Source organism: Chenopodium quinoa, unplaced genomic scaffold (assembly GCF_001683475.1).
Source record: "Chenopodium quinoa cultivar QQ74 unplaced genomic scaffold, ASM168347v1, whole genome shotgun sequence".
Taxonomy (NCBI): domain Eukaryota; kingdom Viridiplantae; phylum Streptophyta; class Magnoliopsida; order Caryophyllales; family Amaranthaceae; genus Chenopodium; species Chenopodium quinoa.
This window is the reverse complement of record NW_018744626.1, coordinates 3,532,854-3,555,455: the sequence shown is the minus strand read 5'-3', so window position 1 is coordinate 3,555,455 and position 22,602 is coordinate 3,532,854. Positions and strand designations below refer to the sequence as shown.

General features: G+C 34.1%; 1 protein-coding gene across 1 annotated transcript; it reads left to right on the top strand.

The window, feature by feature from the left end:
* Positions 1–17,132: 17,132 nt before the first annotated feature.
* On the top strand, positions 17,133–19,804 carry LOC110700532 (homeobox-leucine zipper protein HAT5-like). The gene is made up of 3 exons (XM_021878084.1): positions 17,133–17,692; positions 18,456–18,850; positions 19,080–19,804. The coding sequence occupies exons 1-3, from the start codon at positions 17,542–17,544 to the stop codon at positions 19,554–19,556; spliced, it is 1,023 nt and encodes a 340-aa protein (XP_021733776.1). The 5' UTR covers positions 17,133–17,541; the 3' UTR covers positions 19,557–19,804.
* The last annotated feature ends 2,798 nt before the right edge of the window (positions 19,805–22,602 follow it).

The window sequence follows — 22,602 nt, the reverse complement described above, 5'->3', positions numbered from 1 at the left end:
TATGCAATGACTACAGGGATAGGTGTCCCATGCACATTGGCGTCGTCAAGAAGAGGAGAGATGGATAACTTTTATGTATATTTGTTAAATACGGGTTTGGGCCACACCTGCAATCAAGAGAGAGTGTTCACTTCACAAGAGTGGAGGAAATTCCATTCCAAAACCATAAGGCAATAGGAGGAGGATTCTCTTAGCCTTATAACTAAAGTGTGGGGGATACTTACATGTGTTATTTGGATATATTTTTATTTTTATTGAAAGGGTTTGGAAAGTCTATATATTTCAAACAATATTAGTAGCTAGTTGATAAACGGACATGGGCCACACCCGTCATAAGTGTCGTCTACTTTACATGATCAAGGAGGTTTCACCTCAAAACCATATGACAATGAGGGGATCAGGGGAATAGCTTTTTAGCTTTATAAATTGCTTAACTCTCTCTTCTTTTCTCAATATGAGATACTTACATGTGTTATTTGATAGGATACACTTCAACACTTCCCCTCACATGTAAGATCCCTTTAACTCAAGAATCACTTAATCCAATTCAATTTGGCCCAGAATACTTAATGCCAATAAAGGTTCCAAACCATGGGCCTGACAATATACTCAAGCCATTAGAAGTCCCATACCATAGGCCTAACTCTGTTAAATACGGGTCTAGGCCGCACCCGCAAACCAAAAGAGAGTCCACTTCACAAGTCCAGGCCCGTTTATCAATAGGTACGGTCATTCTTTCTGCCACTAACTAAATCAGCACATATACATTTTTAAAACTTGTAGTATTAATTTAGAATTTTATGAGAAAATCACTCCTTAAAATTATGTTTAATTGATGTAAAAAAAATTATGTTTTATTTCATTTATTATTGTCACTTTTAGCTTCTTATTATATGTAGCCATTATAGCAATATATATCATTTTTTATATCAAAGATAATAGAATTTGAATTAGTTTACAATTTGTAGTTTTTTTTTTTGGGAATAATTGCAAAAACAAATTAGAAGATATTATCTGATCTGTTATGAAAATAAAGATATTCAGCGATAAATATGATGACATAGTTATTTTTATTATTACTATGAAAATAAAGATATTCAACGATAAATAAAAACAAATATGAAGATATAGTCTGATCTATTATGACCTGATTAATTTTGAAATAAATTAATATCAACTCAAGTAAATTGAAATTAGCATAGCATAAGTGTAAGAATATTAAGAAACGAAATGGTGGTACTATTTCTAGAAGTGAGTCACTATAGTCTAAATCAATCCATCATCAATCTACCTCGATACTTCATTTCCTCGTATAAGACTCAGCCACGTTCTCCCAATGAGTTAAATTTTATTTGCTTTCCGTTATATTCAAAAGTACATCACTATGATCACTTATACTTGTTCCTTCAATCTTCAACTTCAACCTCAAATTTGGTTGGATAATATGAATTCTCATCTTATTCACATCATTTTGCATCTCTACTCTTTTTGTTAAAATTCTTCCTGTTAAATTTCGAAACAATATGAAGTGGGCCTGGACAACCCGGGCTCTGATACCATATTAAATTTCGAAACAATATGAAATGGGTCTGGACAACCCAAATAAAGAGGATGAGAGTTTGGTCTACAAACAAGGCTTTGGAACTTCCATACTAAAACCAATTGGCAACAGTAGGAGTTACTCCTTTACCTTATAAAGTGGAGCCACCTCTCCTCTTTCTCCAATGTGGGACACTCACAAGTGATACACATTGGGTTCCAACACTTCCTACTAAGAATATTAATTTGTGTTTTTTAAATTCTATGTTATTGATTATGTTTTGAGTGGCCAACTGTTAACCACCTACACAACATAGATGATTAAATGTCTGCAATATAGTATGTACATAATGATAATGAGGGATAACTTAGTTACTTAGAGTTTTTCTTCCGATTTCATATGTTCTGTGATCGATTCTCATTATCTGCTTTCTATATACTATACCAAAAAAAAAAATATATGTATACAATGTACAAAGTAATGTATGTTCATTTGAGTAGTTAGGAGTTAATTGGTAGGCAGACAAAAATGTGTTTTTACAAAAATGAGGTGCTTGTCTTGATTGTGATTACCTGATTCATCTGGTATTAGGGTAAAAATTAAACGGAGTATTTAGGGATTCAAATAAACCAAAAAAAATGATCCAGAAAATACTTACAAAAAAATTTGGAACCTTTGAAGATATACATGAAGCTTATCTTGTTGCACAAATTGTAAAATGGTGGGGAATATGATGCTGAAAGACTTGAAAGAGAATTTTTCACCTTTTAGAAACTATTGGTACCTTAGCAATTAGCATCATACCATGTGAATATGTGATGAATTCCTTATTCTGGATCTATGTTACATCAGATGTTAGATGTATCTAGGCTAACAATTGGAATTCTTATCACAATCTATAGGTGTTTTTTTTTTTTTTTTTTTTTTTTTGAAACATATCACAATCTATATTGATATAGGCTAACGTTGCAAACTAGTGATTAAATCATGCTGGTTTTACAAGAGGCTAGGGTTCTATTGATATCTTCTCTATTTTATAAAATTTATGTTTAATAAGGAAAACTAGAGAAGCAGAGTTCGAACATATCTTAACCTTAACGTCACAATTTCTTGGTCTAGTACATGCGGACCAAGCATTTGATGTAGCTAGGGGGAAATGTAATGAGATTGATTCTTGCCCCAAACATCCTCACTTGATAAATTTCGAACTTTAGACCTATGAGATTTGAGCTAAGAATCATTATTACGTGAGTTAAGCCTTAATTATTGCATGGATGCATGATATCTCTCTACTTGATGAATTATATGCCTCACTTATTGAATTTTATATGACCAACACATATTAAGTGTTTGTTTCAAAGATGTAAGGTTAGTTTTCACATGATACGATATTGATAAATTTTTTAAATAATCATTTTTATATGAATAAAATATCGCAGGCACGCAATAAATGAAACCCTAAGGTTTAGTTCCTTCAATCTTTAATTTATAAAAACAAACCATCAACATCATTTTAGAGGGGAAAAAAAAAATCAACATATATAGTCATATAGACACATTATTTATATAATATTTCAAAAAACTTATAATTCAACTATACTTGTATATTTCTAGTGCAAATAGCCTAAAAACAAATGAAGAAATATTCATAAAAAAATTAGTGATCTATAAATTTAAATTGTAGGGTACGTACATGCATAATTATAAGTAAGTTACGTAGACCAAATTTAGTGTTGTCACTTTACTCACCAATGCAAGTTGATGCACCGACCTTAGTACGCAAATCTTGCAAGTTGCAACCACTGAATTATGTTCCCTGGCCTATTACAAATTTCAGTCGATATATATTTTTATTTTTGGTCAATTTATTTATAAACTGTTGTCCATGAAAGTTTATTGCCAATGGCATGGGATATTTCCATAGTCCCATTCAATTCTTTGTTCTTTGAACCATATATTGTGGTTTAAACACTCAAAGTATCTATCTTAGCTTGCTTGTTATTTCATAGTGGTCCATATACTATCTCAAGGACAAAGGGGTTGAAGAAAAGATTTGGGAGTACGTGATGTTTAACTAATTAGCGAGTTTTAACCAACTTCAAGAAGGTGATCAATGAGAGTCGAGGTGGGGAGTGGTTGCGGGTGGGGGTTGATATTTGTATAATTAACAAATATATACATTGATACTAGTAATAATGAAATTGAATTTATCTAACATCTTGCTTTGATCTTAATATTCTATTATAATATATTTAAAGATGACTACTGTAGAATTTTCATAAATTTAGATTAGCAAATACAAGTATACAAAATCATTCAATAAATGAAGATATGATTAATTTCAACCATATAATTCTACAACTAACCGAACTAGGGATATATTTAGCTTCTACAGTCTTTATACTTTTTTTTTTATTTATTTCTACCACCTTATATTTGTTAACTGTGGTAGAAATTACTACCTCATATTTCCTTGATTTATTTTAATCTCCATATCTGCAATTTTTTTTTTATCAAAATGGAAATTATATTCAACCAAAATTATAATATGGTTATTAGGGCAAAGCTATAATACATGCATATATGACAATAGTATTATGTAGAGAACACCCCATCCATCAATCTTGCCACATAATTAAATTAGAGTGTGAAGGATCAACAATATCAAAGGAGAAAGTTGCAAATTGTATCCCAATATAAAATCAACAATAAGAATCGCACAAATCCCATATTTGTGGACTGTCCCACACTTTGTGCCATTTACAGTGGTGTGCATATCAGTGACTCTAGAACATTCATGATTCATGTACCTCCTTAAATATTAAGTTTAGAATCAATTTCTTAAAATTTATGAATTTGATGATAGATAGCTTGCTAATTAAACAATTGCATTTGTGGCATAATGTACTAGTACAGTACAACAGGTTTTAATGTAACATTTGGGTAAGGCATCAACTGAGGATGTTTTTACCTTATTTCAACTGAGGATGAACTTAACATCCTATTCAATTGGCAACGAACAATGATACATTCATGTCAGTATTCATAGTAACGCTTCTTCACTTTATTTCTTAAAATTCATGGCAACGCTTATTCATTTATTATTTTTCAAATTCAGACTAGAATAGAAATTGGTTTCTTACAAGTTTGTAATGTATCTCCTAAAAAGATTATGAAGATCCATGTTAAATTGTTAACAACTGAACAATAAATATTTAGACATAATATATCATTAGCATTTTGCAATTATAGGAGTGTCGGGCTAAATTACTTGTTTTACTAGTTGATAGTTGTGGGTGTACAAGTTAGTCGTCTGCTATTTAGCTATTAATTTTTTTTTTTTTGAAAACCTGCTATTTAGCTATTATAGATAAACGTCAAAGCAGTTGTTTTGTCAAGATGTTTGATACAAACTAGTAGTTGAAATGGCAAATTAGAATAAATTTTAATGGTGATAGTTTAAAGGGATTTTTAGTAGCTTTTGACAGACATACTTCACAAGATAGTTTTATTAGCTTTTATGAAACACGTATTTAAATATAAATCATCACTACTTGGCAAAACACTACAATTCGGATTAAGTAGTAATTATTCTAACTAAACAATAAACACTAAATCTTCTTCAAAAGTTGTTGTCAAACACACGCTATATTAGCCTCACAACTTAACATGGAGTTTTTCTAGTATCACTAGCCCTCTTGAGTTCCGATAGTCATATACTTATAGTAGGTGTACAAGTTACTTCAATTAGGACTTGACTATTAATATCTCTAACTGTGTATACTCATAGTCATCACTTTAGCCTGCCTAATTGACGAGATATAACTTTGATTATTAATATCTCTAACTGTGTATTAATAAATATTTGTTAAAAAAATGATGAAAATAGATTTCGTAACAAATCCAAGGACATAGTAATACATAATACGGAGTGACATTTTTATTCATTTTATAATAGAGTATGTGAATAGTGCATAAATTAAAGTAATGCAAATATTTAAAAACGGATTTCTGAGTACTTGTATCTTGAAGCGAGTCAGTTTTTAATGGGAAATTCCGTGTTTCTCATGGTGAGAAACGAATTTTGTTTCTCATGGGGCATTTTCGTGAATAAATCAACAATTTTTTCATTAATGTGGCTCCACAGTTGAATAAAGTTGTTGGTTTATTTACGAAAATGCCATGTGAAAAACAAAATTTGTTTCTCACCATGAGAAACTAGGGCATCCTCGTTTTTAATAGCTCTAAAGTTTGTGTTAGCTTGAATATCAACGCACAAAGCCCAATCCTAAAACCAAAATTGTGTGTGGTTTTTAGAACACCAATCAAATAAATTGCTATTAATTCTATGTTTGAAAAGTTCTCATTGGGCTTCATATACAAGCCCAAATTCTAACAAAGTGGGAATGCCCAACCCATGACATAAATAGAGAAGACGCTCTCCATTCTCCAATAGTGCTGTAGTTGAATTTGATCCCTAAATCTTAATGGGGTAGAAATTCCACTAATTATCAATTATTGATCAAACCATTAGTTGATATCTATTTTGGAAGTTACCCTTTCACAAACTTATGTTGGACATATGGACCTCAGAAAAGGTAGATAGCCAGACAGGTTCACAAAAGTTATCAGGTAAATTTTTTAAAAAAAAAGAATTCGTATAAACTACCTCGTTAAATGTCATGTACAACTTTAGATATTACAATATTTGTGAGATTCCAAAGTTGCATATAACATTTAATGGAGATAGTATTAGACTCGCCTCTAGCCTCTCTTAAATTTATATCCTAACTTATTAACAAACACGTAAATTATCTTTCTTATCCATAAATCACAATATTCATAATTACGACAATAACAACATTAGTTCAGTAATTTATGTTATAATTAATGAGAGGTTGAATTGGATTTGTTTTTGACTTTATGGGTAAGTGTATTTTATACTCCAAGTTGGGCTTATCGGGTGAGGGGTCAATAGCCCAACACAGTGGGCTGGATCTAGCTGGCTTAATCTAGAAGTAAACCAAAAAAATGGTAAACCAAGTACAGTGACCCAAGAAAAAGGTTGGGCCCATAAATGAACTTATCATGAGCCCACCACTTGAACGAATGATAGTGACTGATTTGGACAGATTCCTTTGTTTAGTCTAACTCAGCCTGTTGCCTCGTTGTCAATCTCAATTCTAGACTTTGCCTCAAATGACATATTTGCCCTTGATCAAATAGAGTTGGATTTTTCATCTTACTTTTTAATAAGTGGATAATCTTAAGAATTGTTCTCTTCAGCTTAATTTCAGTTCAGCTCACTGCGGTTTAATTTCTAATGTTCTTCTCTCATAAACAATTCAGTTCAGATCAGCTTAACTCAGCTTAGTAAATTAGAACAAGTCCTTAGTGAAATCCCATAATATCTTTTTGGTAAATCGGTAATACATAATTGTAATAAAAATTTCATGATCATTCCCATGAGTCCATGACCACTCAGAAAATTAAACCGCCCTAAAGTGTCCAATTCTCTTCTAAATTTCCATTCTCACAAATTCACAATACCTCCTCTCTAGTGGTAATGGACGATAATAAAAATATATGCTCTTTGGAGATGAGATTGGGTTCCTATGGAGATTATATATTTATTTTTCATATATCCTCCGTTTCAATGATATTGTAACAATTGGAACTTTGCACTATTTATCACTCTTGTTTTATACATTAATCAAACTATGGTCATGTGGGATCTCACTGAATTCGTATTATAAGATACTTTTACAATATCAACTTTTTATAATATTTACTTTTATACAAATATAGGTATTTAACATATAAAATGTGCTTAAAATTACACTTAAAATTCATTTTAGGCCATTACCTCAATTTATCATCAGCTACATAGGTCTAACTGGCTCCATGCTTTGACTATGCTTTTTTTACTTTTAAATTTGCTTGGCAATTACTTTTGTATTCCATTTATTTCCATTTAATGGTTACTCTTTTTGTTTTCACAAAGATCAAGATGTCTATGATAATTGCAAATAAGAGTAAAACATAATATGGTATGAAAGGATATTAAAGTAGTTTTTTTGTTGAGCATATATTAAAGGAATATTAGTAGTGAAATATTATGAAATTTACAGAGGAAATTGGGAAATTTTGTCACAAAAAACTTAAAGGAAAAATTGACATTTACTACCACCGAAAGCACCCCGTATCAGATTTATTACCCATTTAAAAAAATATTTTATTTTGCTACCACACAATGCAAATCCCTAAAATATATATTTCACTACCAAAGACTAAGACTGTTACTAAATCCGTTAGTTGGGTTTAGCCACCGTTCAACCACCTTGCAGCCACCCCTCCACTTCACTGCCACCCGTCCCCTCAACTGTCACCCCCTCCCCCCTACCGGCGCCGGCGCGACCCCACCCCCTCCCTTTCCCCCACCTACGCAACCAACCCCCTCCCTTTTCCCGTACTTGCTGCCCCGACCCTTCCATTCACACCGTCACCCACAATGTCGAACCACCACAACTCCGATCCCCTGCTCTCTCCAACATCACCAAGCTCAGCCCACACTTCAACCCCCACCACAACACTGCAGCGAGCGCCACCGCAAGAAGCTTCGCTCCACCAGCAGCCCCGCACCACCATCAATTGAAGCTGAATACACGTCGTTGCTATTGATACAAGCTAAGATGAATGCCCCCATTGATGCAAGATAATTCTTGGACTCCATTTCCGTCAACCGTAAACAACCATCGCCGCACAAAAATTTCCTCCCTTTTCAAAACCCTAATTGCTTCAATTGTGATTTAATTTCAATCAAAATTTTCTATCAAATCACTTCAATGGCTCTTCGATCCATTTTCGACGCTTCAGTGCTAGGAATCGAGGTCGAAAACACCGGAATTAATGGAAGTAATTCAATTCGGGGTGGGGGTTGGGCAGCGAGAACGGGGAAAGGGAAGGGGGGTTCGTTGGCTGCGTAGGGGTGGGGGAGAGGGAGGGGAGTGGGTTCGCGCTGGCCGAAGCTCTCGGTGCCGGCCGCCTGTAACACCCCAATAATTCTCCCTTTTTCCAAACCACTTACTTTAAATAAAAATAGAGGAGAACCATTGGCATGTTATCGCCACGTGTTAAAACGTTAAGGCTTTATCAAAGTATTGCAGCGGAAATCCAACTTAAATATTAAAATAATATAATTTAGAAAATCAATAAGTCAAAGCTTACAAATTGGAACCATAAAGACCCTTATTTAAAAACCAATAATCAAAATCCCAAAACATAATTAGAATAGTAAAACATAAATAAGTTTAACACAAAGAACGAATACTCTCAATCACACCAATCCCTTGACAATGCGTATGTCAAATCACCGAACTTCACATCATCAAGCTAACCTGTGCAATACTGCTCCCCAATAATACAAGTTTAATAATTGGATCATCACAGGGTTATTGAAAGGCGAAAGCCATGACCAAAAGAAAACACACAAAAGCACGCAATCAGCAAAGCTGAGTACATACAAGCTACAACTCACAAAATCTAACATGCTCAACGAGTTAAAGTAAATAAATATACAACTCGAATTCATTAATCAAGACTCCACACTTAAACAATTCAATCGACTCAACATACTTGCTAATCAATTCCAAACACTTGACTCTTTATATTTAATTTAATTAATTTAATTTGGAGTAAGCAATAGACGAGGTTGTCCAATCCACCAAATCATTTTGGTCCCAAATGACCATTTAAAATAAAAGTTTAGCGCGATGTAAGAATGGGCGCGACTCCATTCTCAAAAAGTTAGTCTAGGATCCCATCTAACTTTCATTATAAAATTAAAATGTAAATACCAAAAGAGAAGAGGACATGCTGATCAAACAAGCCTCGGAAAGCCACGGGAAACCACCGTGTACCCCAACCCATAATTTTCAATACTCTAGAAGTGCACGCTTTCCAGAGTTTTATTGCTCATCCATGTTTCACTTTACGTGATTACAATTTTAATTAATAGCCGACTCAATCAAATAGACCATACATAAAAATCATACATCAATTTACTTTTAATCTTATTTAGAACAAGGGTGATCACATCACAAATTGACTTTTAATTTCATTAAACTTCCAAATTATCCAAATTGTTGAACATAGTCAACTCACCTAGCCATTTCGGCTTAATCCACCTTTACTCAACATACTAACAAGTCATGATTGAGTAATAAAATAAATAACAACCTTGTGGAATAATTAATAAATTCATTCCACTTAACCATTCAATTCCAATCCTTTAATAATCCAAATGTGGTTGACAAACCAATCTAATAAAATTATGCTTGTATCAACATTCCATACAAACAATTAATCCAATATAATTCAACATGCTTGCATCCATAATTCCATACAAACATAATCAATTCACCAAAACATGTCTCATAAATATAAGCACGTGAATTAATTAAATGTATAACCAAACAATTTTCATCCAAGTATTCTCTAATCATGAAACTAAGTTCTTTTCTTTGGTACCTAAACATGATACTACTTACAACGAAGTAGACATGTACGTACCTCGTGTAAACAATTCGGTTGGCCACTTAAAAACTAGAAATCACCTTCAATAAACTCCTCTCCTAAACCAAACAATAACATCTCAATCAATACCCAATCAGTCAAATTTACAGCAACACTAACTTACTTTAAAACCTTCAAAATCCAAATCAAACAACACTTTAAAACCCTCCCTTTAGTTAAAATTAAAGGCTTATATATAGTTCTTTAAGTTTTCTTCATAAAAACCTTAAAATACACTCTTATACATGAAATTACAACAAGTTTAAAGTTTAATAAAAATCTTAAAATTATTTAAAAACCTCTAATAATCTCCCTTTTTAATGGGTGATTAAACCCTCTTTATAAAACATCAAAAGTAGTACTTATGAACTATTTCTAGCACTTAAAACTTCAATAAAAAAATATATTTATGCTTAATTAACTTTAAACATAATTAATTTTATTAATCAAACTCAAGGATAATATTTTAAGTATAAAAAACTTCGTTAAAATAAAAAACTGCCCGAAAATCATATTTAGAGGCTGAGTTTGGCCACGAAAGGGTGGTGCTCACTACCAAAGGTAATTAGTCTTTTTTAAAACGTTGTTTTCACATGGAAAACACTACTTTTTTTTTATCAAAATTAGATGAGTTCAGAATCTGATCGGTATTAAAACGGGATTAATATTAACGAACGAAAATCTAAAAATTAAAACACGAATCTACGTGTTCAAAATAATCAGCAATTAAGTTAAACTAATCAGTACTTATAATCACCAAATTTTCAAAACATCATTACTATAAAATCCCTAAATCAATTGTTCATAAAAAAACCCTAAAATCATGATTTTCAATAATTAAAAACCCTAGGTTATAAAATTTACAAAATTTGAAAATTATGACATTTATAAAATCTGAAATTATAAAGTTTAATCATCAAAATACAATTTGATACTAATTAAATTAATTTCAAACAATAAAATCAAAACCCACAAATCAATAATTATAATTACACAAATTAATAAAACTCAGGAGAAAGAAAATAAGACTAACCTTTTGTGTGGGAAATTTTTAGGGATTAATGGAGTATTTATAGGAGAGAATGTTGTAGGGTAAGTAAGAGGATTGGGCCTCATAAAATTAATGGGCCAATTGGGTAAATGAAATGGACTAGGCTTTGTTTGTATGATCATGAATTGTAGAACGTAGGTTCATAAAATAGTTTGTGCTAAAATAATTTTCGACCAATATTAATAATTTGAAACTTTTGTAATTAAATTCCGGAAAAGTACAAATAAATATTATAAATAAAATAAAATTTCATTTATAAAATATTTAAAAATACGGGGGATTACACCATCGGTCGCCGACAGGGGGGGAGAAGGGGTGGCAGTTGAAGGGAGGGTTGGTTGGGTTAATTTTTATTGAAAAATCTTTTTTTTTTTTTTTTTGAATAAACTTAACGGAACCTTAACGGATTCCGTTAAGTGGTAGTGAAATTTTAATTATGTGATTTTGGGTGGTAGTAATATAAATTTTTTTAAAAATGGGTAGTAAATATGATAGATGGCTCTTTGGCTGGTAGTAAATGTTAATTTTGACAAATGTAATCACTTAAAGAACTCACATTGCTAACTGCGGCTGTTTGTATTGAAATTTCTATTTATTTATTTTTTTAAGCTAAGCGGAGCCCCACAGACCTTCCTATCACAGTAGGAGCAATCTATGATTGAGAGTGCCTAGAGTATGGCTCGATCCCGGGTCTAAGCCATGAAAAAGGAGAGTGGCTCCACTGAGCTATCACTCCCATGCACTGAAATTTCTAAATTCTCGTATAAAGAGTATAACTAATCGTGAAATCATGTGGCCAGGATTATTCGAGTTATCAACCAAGGGTTACTTGAGTTACTCTTGCTCGAGTAACCCCTGACCAAGTAACAGCTCGAGTAACTCTTGATCAAACGCCTCAAGTAACCTCTAACTAAGAACCTCTCAAGTAAACTTTGACCTAGCAACCCCTGACCGAATCCTTGAAATAACCCCTGACCGAGTAACCCCTAACTAAGTAACTCAAGTAACCCCGATCACACGGTATGACTAGCTACATATAAAAATTTGTAATTCGTGAATGGATCATCTTTCCCATTTCTTACCAAAACTACTACTCGTAGAAAATAATGTCATAGTTATTTCGTTGTTCAATTGGGTTTTTTTGGGTAGTTAGAATCCTCCTTGTAGCTGAGAATGGAATACCACAATAAGCTTTGCTATCGAATTACACATAGGGCATGTTCTAATTCATTGTACTGAACTAATTGGAGCTAAAATGAACTGAACTGAATTGAACTGAATATTTTATGAGAGAAGGAAATTAAGAACTGAAGTGAACTGAACTGAATATTTTATGAGAGAAGGAAATTAATAAATGAACTGAAATAAACTGGATTGAATTGAACTTATTGAATTGAACTTATTGAAGCTGAACTGAACTGAACTGAAAATAAGCTGAAAAAAACAGGCCCATAATCTAGAAAAATGGAAACAGATATTTGGCAATTGCACCACCTAATTTGTTTATAGATGATTGTGTTTTGGAAATTCAACCAAATAATCTCATCAGAAAATGCATTATCCTCCAAACAAAACCGTGAGAAGGTCGGTCAAACAATTGAAAATTTATGAGACTACGTCGGATAAGTTTTTGTGTGAGAATAGCTTAGATCAAAGAAATTGGGAAGAAAGATTTGGAGAGAGGAATGAAAAAGAAAACGAGTGAAATCATTCTAAGGCTTTTATTTTTGGATAGAAAATGGGGATGTATTCAATTAACAAGTTAGCATAGTGTACTACTCTTTAGATTGCAATTTGTAATTTACTTACAAATTTTCTTTTATAAAAAAGAAATAGTTTATACCAAGCTAAGCCTTGTCTAGTTGTAAGTAGGGCTGTGCACCGGTCCAAAACCGGACCGGACCGGATCGGGACCGGAATAGACCGGAACCCGGAATCGAGTTTTATTGGGGACCGGGACCGGACCGTAATCAACCGGTCCGGGTTCCGGTCTAGACCTTTTTATTCCGGTTCGGTCCGGTTTTGGACCAGAATGGACCGGTTACATTATTTTTTTATTTTTTTTTCCATTTTAGTATCTTAATATATACATATATTTTTAACGTCTTGTTTTTGTTTGCGTGTTTTCCTATTTTACACCTAGAATTTATAAATTACAAGTTTTGTACCTATATTTTTTAGAAATTTAAACATAAAATTTAAAATTTTCACCCAAAAAATTACAAAAATACACATTCCGGTCCGGACCGGAATATTCCGGTTTTTACCCGGACCGGACCGGAAACCCGGAATCCCTAATTTGTGAGGACCGAAGACTGAACTGGAATCAACCGGTTAGGGCCAGTCCGGTCCAATTCTGGTCCGGTCCCGGTCGGTTTTCCGGTCCAGGTCCATTCCTGCACACCCCTAGTTGTAAGGATTGTCACCTTTCCAACCTTGAGGTTGGGAGTTCAATCTCCACTAGAGACAATTTGAGGATGGAGATTCTTTACCCTTTCTCCTCACTTTTAAAGTGTTTTGACCCTTATATGCTCAAAACAGTTCTATTTACCTATAACTTGTTAACCTAGTAATAAAAAAAATATTCTATCTTTCTCCTCCTACATCCCCACCTAGACCACCTCTTCCATGGAAAAAAACCTAGACGACCACCACCCTTGCATAACCACCACCTCATCAGTCATCAAGACCACTACACCACCACCTGATCCAACCACAAAAGTACAAAATCTCACTACTAGAAAACAGCTGAATTCCGACGGAAAATTTCCATCAGAAACACCCCATTTTCCGTCGGAAACCCCCCGTTTTCCGTCGGAAGCGGTTGTCGCAATATGTGTTGTCGTAAAAATGACCTATTCCGACGGAATTTTCGCCGGAAAAGGGTTTTCCGACGGAATTATTTCTGTCGGACGGCATATTCTGGCCGGGAAGTCCGTCGGAAATTCCCGACGAATATGATTCCGCCGGAAAATTCCGACGGAAATTCCTTCGAAAATTCTATTAAAAAAACAAAAAAAAACTGCACCCCTACCCAGAACAACCAGCCTCCACCTAGAACCACCACCCCCACCCGGAACCACCAGCCTCCACCCAGAACCACCACCGCACACCGACCCCAACCACAAACCCTTATCCCACCACAACCGACACAAACCTAGTAAATTAAACACCACCACCACAAACTCAGTAAATTAAACACCACACACCACCACCACAAACCCAGTAAATTTAACACCACACACCACCACCACAAACCCAGCAAATTAAACACCAAAAAACGAAAATTAAACCCATAAACGCGAAAATCAAACCCCAACAAAACGAAAATCCCCCAAAATTGAAAATTAACACCAAAAAAAAAAATTAGCCCATAAATCTAAAAATTAACAACAAAATCGAAAAATTCATATACAATTATTTAATAAAATTCATAAATTTACATAACAATTACAAAAAAGTAACTAGATCTACAATCTAACCTAAATTAAAACTAGATCTACAAAACAAAAACCTTGAGAGTGGGTGGCTCGAGACGGTGGTTGTCGACTTTGTAATTGTTGTGTCGTTGTTGTTGCGGGTTGGTGTTGTTGCGGGTTAATGTTGTGGCGGTCGTCGTTGTTGTTGCGGGTTGATGTTGTGGCGGTCGTCATTGTTGTTGCGGGTTGAAATTCTGAATCACTGGTGGCTGAGCGTAGAACATACGATGCAGATCTTCAAGAATTTGAAAGATCTGAAGGTGAAGAAGGCGGATTCGATGAATTTTTGAGGAAATACGTGGCTGATAATGATGAATACTCTGATACGAAAGAGATTTATGATGACAAATTGACAATAAGTTGAAGATCTTGAAGGATTTAATCAAGAAAATTAATCTCTGTACCAAGTATCGTGAATTGCACACCACGAATTTATGAGGGAAAAGAGAAATGAGAAGAGAAGAGGAGAGGAAATGAGAGAGAAATAGGGTTGAAGGAAAACCAGAAATGAGAAGAGATGAGAGAGAAGGGAAAGAGAAATAAGAGGCGGAAATAAGAGTAGGGGGAAAGAGAAATAAGAGGCGGAAAAAGATAGGGTAGGGTTTTTGGATATTTTTTTTAAAAAAATTATTATTCCGACGGAAAGTTCGTCGGAAATGGTACTTTCCGACGGAATTATTTTCAGTCGCAAATTTCCAACGGACTTCTGACGAAATTCTTAAATTCGTCGGAAATATCCGACGGAAAAGAAATCCGTCGGAATTTTCGACTTTTCCGACGGAAAAATAGGTCCGTCGGAAGCAGTCCATCGCTATTTACCTGTTTTCTAGTAGTGTCTTAACCTCGCCTACAAAACTTAACCCACTTCATTTAGTCCGACAAACCCCCCTACCATACTCCCTCACCTGAACCCAGGACTTCATCGATTTTCACAAAACAAAAGACTATAAAATTTCAATTTGCTAATTTTATCATGAACAAAAACAATAAGATTCATACCCATTAATCAAATTGCACAAATGACAAAACATTTTCCAATTATTTATTTATTTTTTTTAAAGTAAAAGTAATCTGTATTGATGAAAGTTAACAGCAAAGGGGTTTGGGGAAAGGGTTGTTGTTTGTCATAGACTCATAGGGAAGGGGTTAGGGGTTGGGGTTAATCGTCACTGGGAAACGGGGTTAGGGGTTGGGGCTTCCGTTCATCAACAGAAAGAAGTTAGAGGTAAGGTGTTATTCATTGATGGGAAAAAAGGGTGGGACTTTGCCAGCGGGGAAGGAAGCAGGGCTGGCAAGGATGGGGAAGGGCGGCTGGGACCGTCAGGAGGAGGGGAGGAGCTCCAGCAGGGTAGCTAGGTTCGACAGGGGGAGGGGAAAGCTCCGGCAAGGAGGTAATTTTTTTTTTTTTTTTTAAAAGATCCGAAGGGGAGGTAATTGGGGAAGAGGGATGAAGACATTTTTTTAGTTATTTTTTTTTAAAAAACCAATCATAAGGTGACACATGGCAAGCCACTTTCTGAAACCGGTTACTAATTTCACAAATCGTTAAAAGGCTTGTTTTGAGCAGATGGAGGTCAAAGGTAAGATTGTTTCCAGATTTTAAAAAGGTGGGATTGTTTTGAGCAGAAATAGCAAAGGTGGAATTATTAGTTTCCATTTTCCTAAAAAAAATAAAATAAAATAAAATTGATGAACCACAATAACTTCAAAATAAATTTCCATGTGACAAAATTCAAACCAGCGAATCTCTCCTATATCTTTACTCTCCAATTTTCACACCAACAATAACATGTTAAAATTGTTAATTTAACAAAATCTAAGGTCAGGACTCACAATCGTAATTAAGGCCCTATCTTCACCTTAATTTTGCTAAACTAAAATTATTTTTACTGAATTGAAATTATTTTTGCTGAACTTAAATTAATTTTACTGAATTGAAAATATTTTTGCTTAACTGAAATTATTTTTGCTGATTTTCTATTATAATTCTTCTTTAAGAAAACTGAATTTTACTGAACTGAACTTATTTTTACTGAACTAAAATTATTTTTACTGAACTGAAATTAATTTTACTGAACTGATCTTATTTTTATTGAAATAAAATTATTTTACTTAATATTTTTTTTTAAGGTGAACAGAACATGCCCTAACATTTAATCCAATCTAATCTAATCCAACCCAACTTGATTCGATACGACTTGACCTTAACATGATATTAATAGGGTCCCAACTCACCCAAGTAAACCCTAACCTTACCAATTAAGGAATACCCTTCAAAAAAAGGGAGAATAAAAAGAATCTAATGAGTCATATGGACAGAAATTTTCACCCCTTAATTATTCCACTCTTTCTCTCTCCTCCCAATGATTCAATCAAAGGGCAAAATTGTCATTTCAATCAAACCACGTCCACTCCCCCTAGCCAAAAATAAATGGCCCCCACATCTTTTTTAATTTTTTTTGACGTACTATTTTAATTTATAATCCCCCCTTCCTATCTTCCAATCAAATACCCAAAAATTTCAACATAATCAAAACACCTCCTTTTTTCTTTCTTCTTTCTTCTTCTTCCTTTTGCTCTGTTCTTCATTTTTTCCCCAGAAAAATCACAACTTTTACAGAAATTCAACTGATTTTCTCTCTCCTCCATTTTGAAGCTCCTTGTACTGAGTGATGGGGGTGCGAATTCCGGGTTCTCACACTTCCCACATCACTGAACTCATCATAACCAGCTTTTTCCGTCATAAGCTCTGAAAATCCCTTCATCTTCATCTTCTTCTTCTTCCCCCCATCAAATTGAAATTTCCAGATTCATCTTAGAACCCTTTAATTAATCGATCATGGTTTCTTAGAATTCCCAAGTTTTTTAGCTAAATTCTTACTTAGAAGGCAGAAGTTATGGCGGGCGCCGGTGTTGGAAGGGTCTTTGGTGGTGGTTCTTCCGGCGGTGTTGGTGTTGGAGCTTCTTTGCTGTTTAATCCGAGGCTACCTCGTTCTTCTCAGTCTCCCGAATCACTTTTCATTTCTGGGTCTACCTCTAATTTTCTGGGTATATCTTCTTTCTCCTTTGCCTTCCAACTGTTTGTTGAAATGCCTGTATGAGAGTTTTGATTGATTTTGATTTTTTTATTTTCTGGATCTGATTTTTTGAGTTTTTTAATGAGATGGGTCTGTTTATTTTTATTAAATCAAGATTATGATATTGTTAATTATGATCTATTTGATTGTTGTATGACTATTTTGGATTAAGGGAACAAAAACCTGATCTATGATGCTTTATGGCAGAAAGATAACAATGATGCTCTGCTTTTTGTTCCTGCTTCTGAGCTGTTTACTGAGTTATTATTAGTTTTATTTAATTTTATATACTTTCTCTGAAATTTTCTTGTCTCGGGGGTTTGATTTATGTCACGTTATTTCTCATACTGTACTTGTTCTTCGAAAGTCAACATCTTGTTTATCTGATCAATTTTAGTCCTTAAAAAAAGTTAAATTTAGTAAGGAACTTGGTCAACTTTGGGTTGTGTGTGTACATAATTATTATGAATAGACGGAATTCGATCTCATGTCTTTAGTGCCGCCCCCCAATATGCTTGGAATTTGATCATTACCTTTGTTTGAGTGTTTTATATTTGTGGTTTGTTGTTTGATAATTATTAGCAATAGGCTATTTTTGGAAAGGTAGTTGTGCTCCCACTTTGTCATACTACACCAAAAATGGGCCAATTTGTTTTGATGGACCATATATGGAATTATTGAGATGTGATCTGAATGACTGAATTCATATTATTTGTGATGATGTTTATTATTAGGTTCGAGCTCCATGGTTAGTTTCGAAGATGTTTGTGGAGGAAAAAGGTCAGAGAGGCCATTCTTTTGCACATATGATCAAGAAGAGAATGGTGATGAGGATTACGACGATTACTTTCATCAGCCAGAGAAGAAACGGCGACTGACAGTTGAGCAAGTCCAGTTCTTGGAAAAGAGCTTCGAGGTTGAGAACAAGCTTGAACCTGAGAGGAAAGTTCAGCTAGCCAAGGACCTTGGCTTGCAGCCGCGGCAAGTTGCTATTTGGTTCCAGAACCGAAGAGCTAGGTGGAAGACTAAGCAACTAGAGAAAGATTTTGACAGTTTGCAGTCCAACTTTAACAACCTGAAGGCTGATTATGAGAATCTTCTTCAGGAAAAGGAGAAACTTCAAGCTGAGGTATCTAATCCTGTTAACCTTGACATATTCTTAGCTAGATATTTTCTTGCAAGATTCGTATGATCAACTTTACAATAAGTTTGAGGTAACTAAGTTTAGTTATGATAAGTTGCTACCCAAGTTCAATCCACAACTAAATTAAGCTTTCCTTTCGGAATTTAATTTGACATGATTAGCAGTTAACACTATGAATGATAATAACTTTTTTCATTGCTGTCATTGATTGCAGGTTGTTAATCTGACAGACAAGCTGCTTCTGAAGGAGAAAACGGAGGGAGATCAACCCGAATCACCCAAAACATACGCAGCATCCAAAACAGTCCAAGAAGAACCCGTTATTGAATCTGCTTCTGAGAGTGAGGATCACCTTGCACCAGTCTTTGGCTGCAAACAGGAAGACCTGAGCTCTGGTAAGAGCGATATAATCGACTCTGATAGCCCACACTATGTGGATGTTAGCCACTCTCCCTTCGGCGAGCCTGGTGATTCCTATGCTTTTGAAGCAGACCACTCTGATATATCTCAAGATGATGAAGACTACTTGAGCAAGAGCCTTCTGCCTTCTTCCCATGTCTTCTTGAAGATCGGGGATGTCGATTATCCCGGCCCGCCTGCCACCAGCTCTTGCAACAACTATGGGCTTCCTGGAGATGATCAACCTTCTCCTCTCTTCTGGCCATACTGGGATATCAACCTGAAAATGTAATAAATCTACTTATAAATACTATACATATATATATGATATATTCATACCACATATATATCATGATAAGTTGAGAGAGTGTGCAACTCACTTAAGAATTCAATCATTTGCACCCCTCTTCAATTGTGGTTTGAAAAATTGTCTTTTTTTTTTCTTTTTTTTTTTTGGAATTATTACCATCTTTTGGTGATCCCCTTTTATGTAATCTTGCTTTTGTTGGAGGGGATTGACTCTCTTATCTTTTGATTTTCTTTTTTTGAGCTCACTGAACTTTACCTTAAAGTTAAGTATGTGATTAAATAAGATTGCTTATTTATATATTTTAATTAATCAAGATTGCTTGCTTACTTGCAGAAAAGGTTAGATAATCAAATATAATATCTGATCCATAGCTTTTGATGTTAAATTAGAATTAATGATCTCGAGGTTGATGCTAAGATTAGCTGGATTATATATTTATATATACTTTATGGTTGTGTTTTATGATTAACTTTTATTAATATCTTTGCTAAACGGCTCCTTTAGTATCCTGTTCCCCATTAAGAAGAATTTGGAATATTAATGAATTTACAGAGTCAATTTGTACCATCTTTAGTCGTGTGCTCCAAAACCAATTGACATGAAATTATTCGGTGATTATTTGTATTGTAACGTGCGACTAACAATGTACATGAATCGTGTGAAAGTTTTTCATTATACGGAATACGTTCTCTTTTTTACAATTATAATACAAAGTATAACGATACGAGTACTAGGTTAGGGATTGACACCAATCTTAACTTCCGCATTATTTATATATATATATATATTTTTTTTTTGACAAGACAAGCTGAGAAAAAACTACTTCAAACAAAACCAAGAAACAGAAAACTTAAAAAGACCAAAACAAAAAAAGGCGCTGTCGAGCTTTGGTAGCCAACCAATGAGCTGGAGCAACCCACTGACGAGGAACCTTGCGAAGTTCGCAGGCCGAAAGTCTGGAGATGACATCCTTAACATCTTGTAGAAGCCATAAGCAGGAAATGTCCACACTACTTTTACCTTGAAGAAAAGATACCAAACTCGAGCAGTCCGTGTAAATCAAAATCCGACAAAACCCCCGTCGTTCAGCTATTCGAAGAGCCCAAAGACAAGCCTGTAATTCTGAGTGAACAGCAGAGGAAGAGAAAAATGCTCTTGAACCCCTTCCGATGATCAAATCTGAAGTAGTGTATCTAAAAATCCAACCCGCTCCTGCAGTTTGATCCTGTGACTTGAAAGCACCATCAAAAATCAAAGTAATATCATAATCTAACCCAACAGAACCATTAAGACAAAGAGAGAGAGGAACTGGACTTGGAGAAGTAGTAGAACGAGAACTAGATAAACGGATAGAAGTTTTGAAATCAAACGCAGCCATGCTTCGAGAAACCCAATCTTGCATAAAGAAGAGAACCAAATCCGGAGAAATCACAGCTTGACGAAATACCTTATGATTCCGAGCAATCCAAATAGCCCAAAGGAAAGAAAACAGATAGACCAAAATCTCCCATGATTTCGAAACTTGCAAGAAAACCACCAGTTCAACAAACCAGACGGAGAACCGCTTATCCCGAGCCATCGGAAGAGACAAAAAGTGATGAACCGAACCCCAGAGAGAGGAGACAAATGGACAGTCTCGAAACAAATGATCAACAGTTTCGAAACTTCCGCATTATATACTACTCATAGAAAAGAGAGATGGTTAACACATAATTCGGATGGTCTCGAGCTTATAATAGTCTAAACAGCTACAAATCTTATTTCTAGAGGACTTATTTTGCAAATTTTTGAAAGGGATTGAACTTGATAGGTTCCCATACATATCTCACATTGTCATATAATTGTATCTTAATTAAAACAATGCTAATTATTTCATTAAGTGGCAATTAGTGTGGCCTCATAGATTAATATTGGCCCTTTTCCGTATTAACCAAGCTTATTCTAGATTTAATTTCTTGAGAAAAGATAAGTCTTTCTAATGACATATTGTAATTTCTATTGTATTGCGGAGTATAAAGGTTAATTAAATACTCCAAGTCAACCTTGGTTTAAAATAAATAAGATGACATGTACATCCATTTGTAGCCACAAATATGCTACATCTTACCTAGTCACCCTTACAGCTTACACGTGTGTTTAAAAATTTATAAAGATGTATAAATTATGTTATAATTAGTAATTTAGCTAGGATAACCAACTACCTTGATTTTCAAACAAATTAACAACGTATCAAATTATTATTTCTTGTTTACTTGGTCGACTTGAGAATTTTATACTTCAATTAAAATAATAACTTGTATCTTACCTTATGTCAATTAACAAACTAATTGTCAACTAAAGAGTAAATACTAGTGAAGTAAATGCTTAATATTTTGTTGATCAAGAAACGTTAACTAATATATATGATAGAATATTATTATGAATTCAATTGTGGAATATTAACCAAAAACTTCATTTTTCAGTTGAGTTGATCCTTTGATATGGTATAAATTAAAGTATCAATTTTCGGCGGGTAATCGTTTATCTATCATTGGTAAATATTGTAAAAAAAAAAATTAAGGAACCAATCATGATATTTCAACCATCATTCAGTCTATGTCCCTCATTTGACATAAAAAATCTACTTCATATATTTTTCAAACAAAAAAACATAAAGACACCTACTATACGTGCAGTTCGACCTGTTAGAATGTAAATTAGAGTTGAATAAAGTTATTGTGAAAGGTGGTGATTCAATTTGTCTACACTTTAAATTCGTATTTAAATTTATGTTCAAATAGTATTTCAGTCCAAAATAAAATTAAAAATAATAATAAGTTGGTACGTGTACATAACAAATAAGATTATAAGAAAAGTAAGGTGGAAGATGATGAAGAAGAGACATGCTTAAATAGTTTAATTAAAAGGTGAGCTATCCTTTGGAGAAATCAGAAGGTAGTTGGGTTACGCAATAATAAGTTAAGCTATAGATGCGACGAACTATTGCGCATTTTTAAGTCACATTCAAAGTGTTTGCCCTATCAATTTA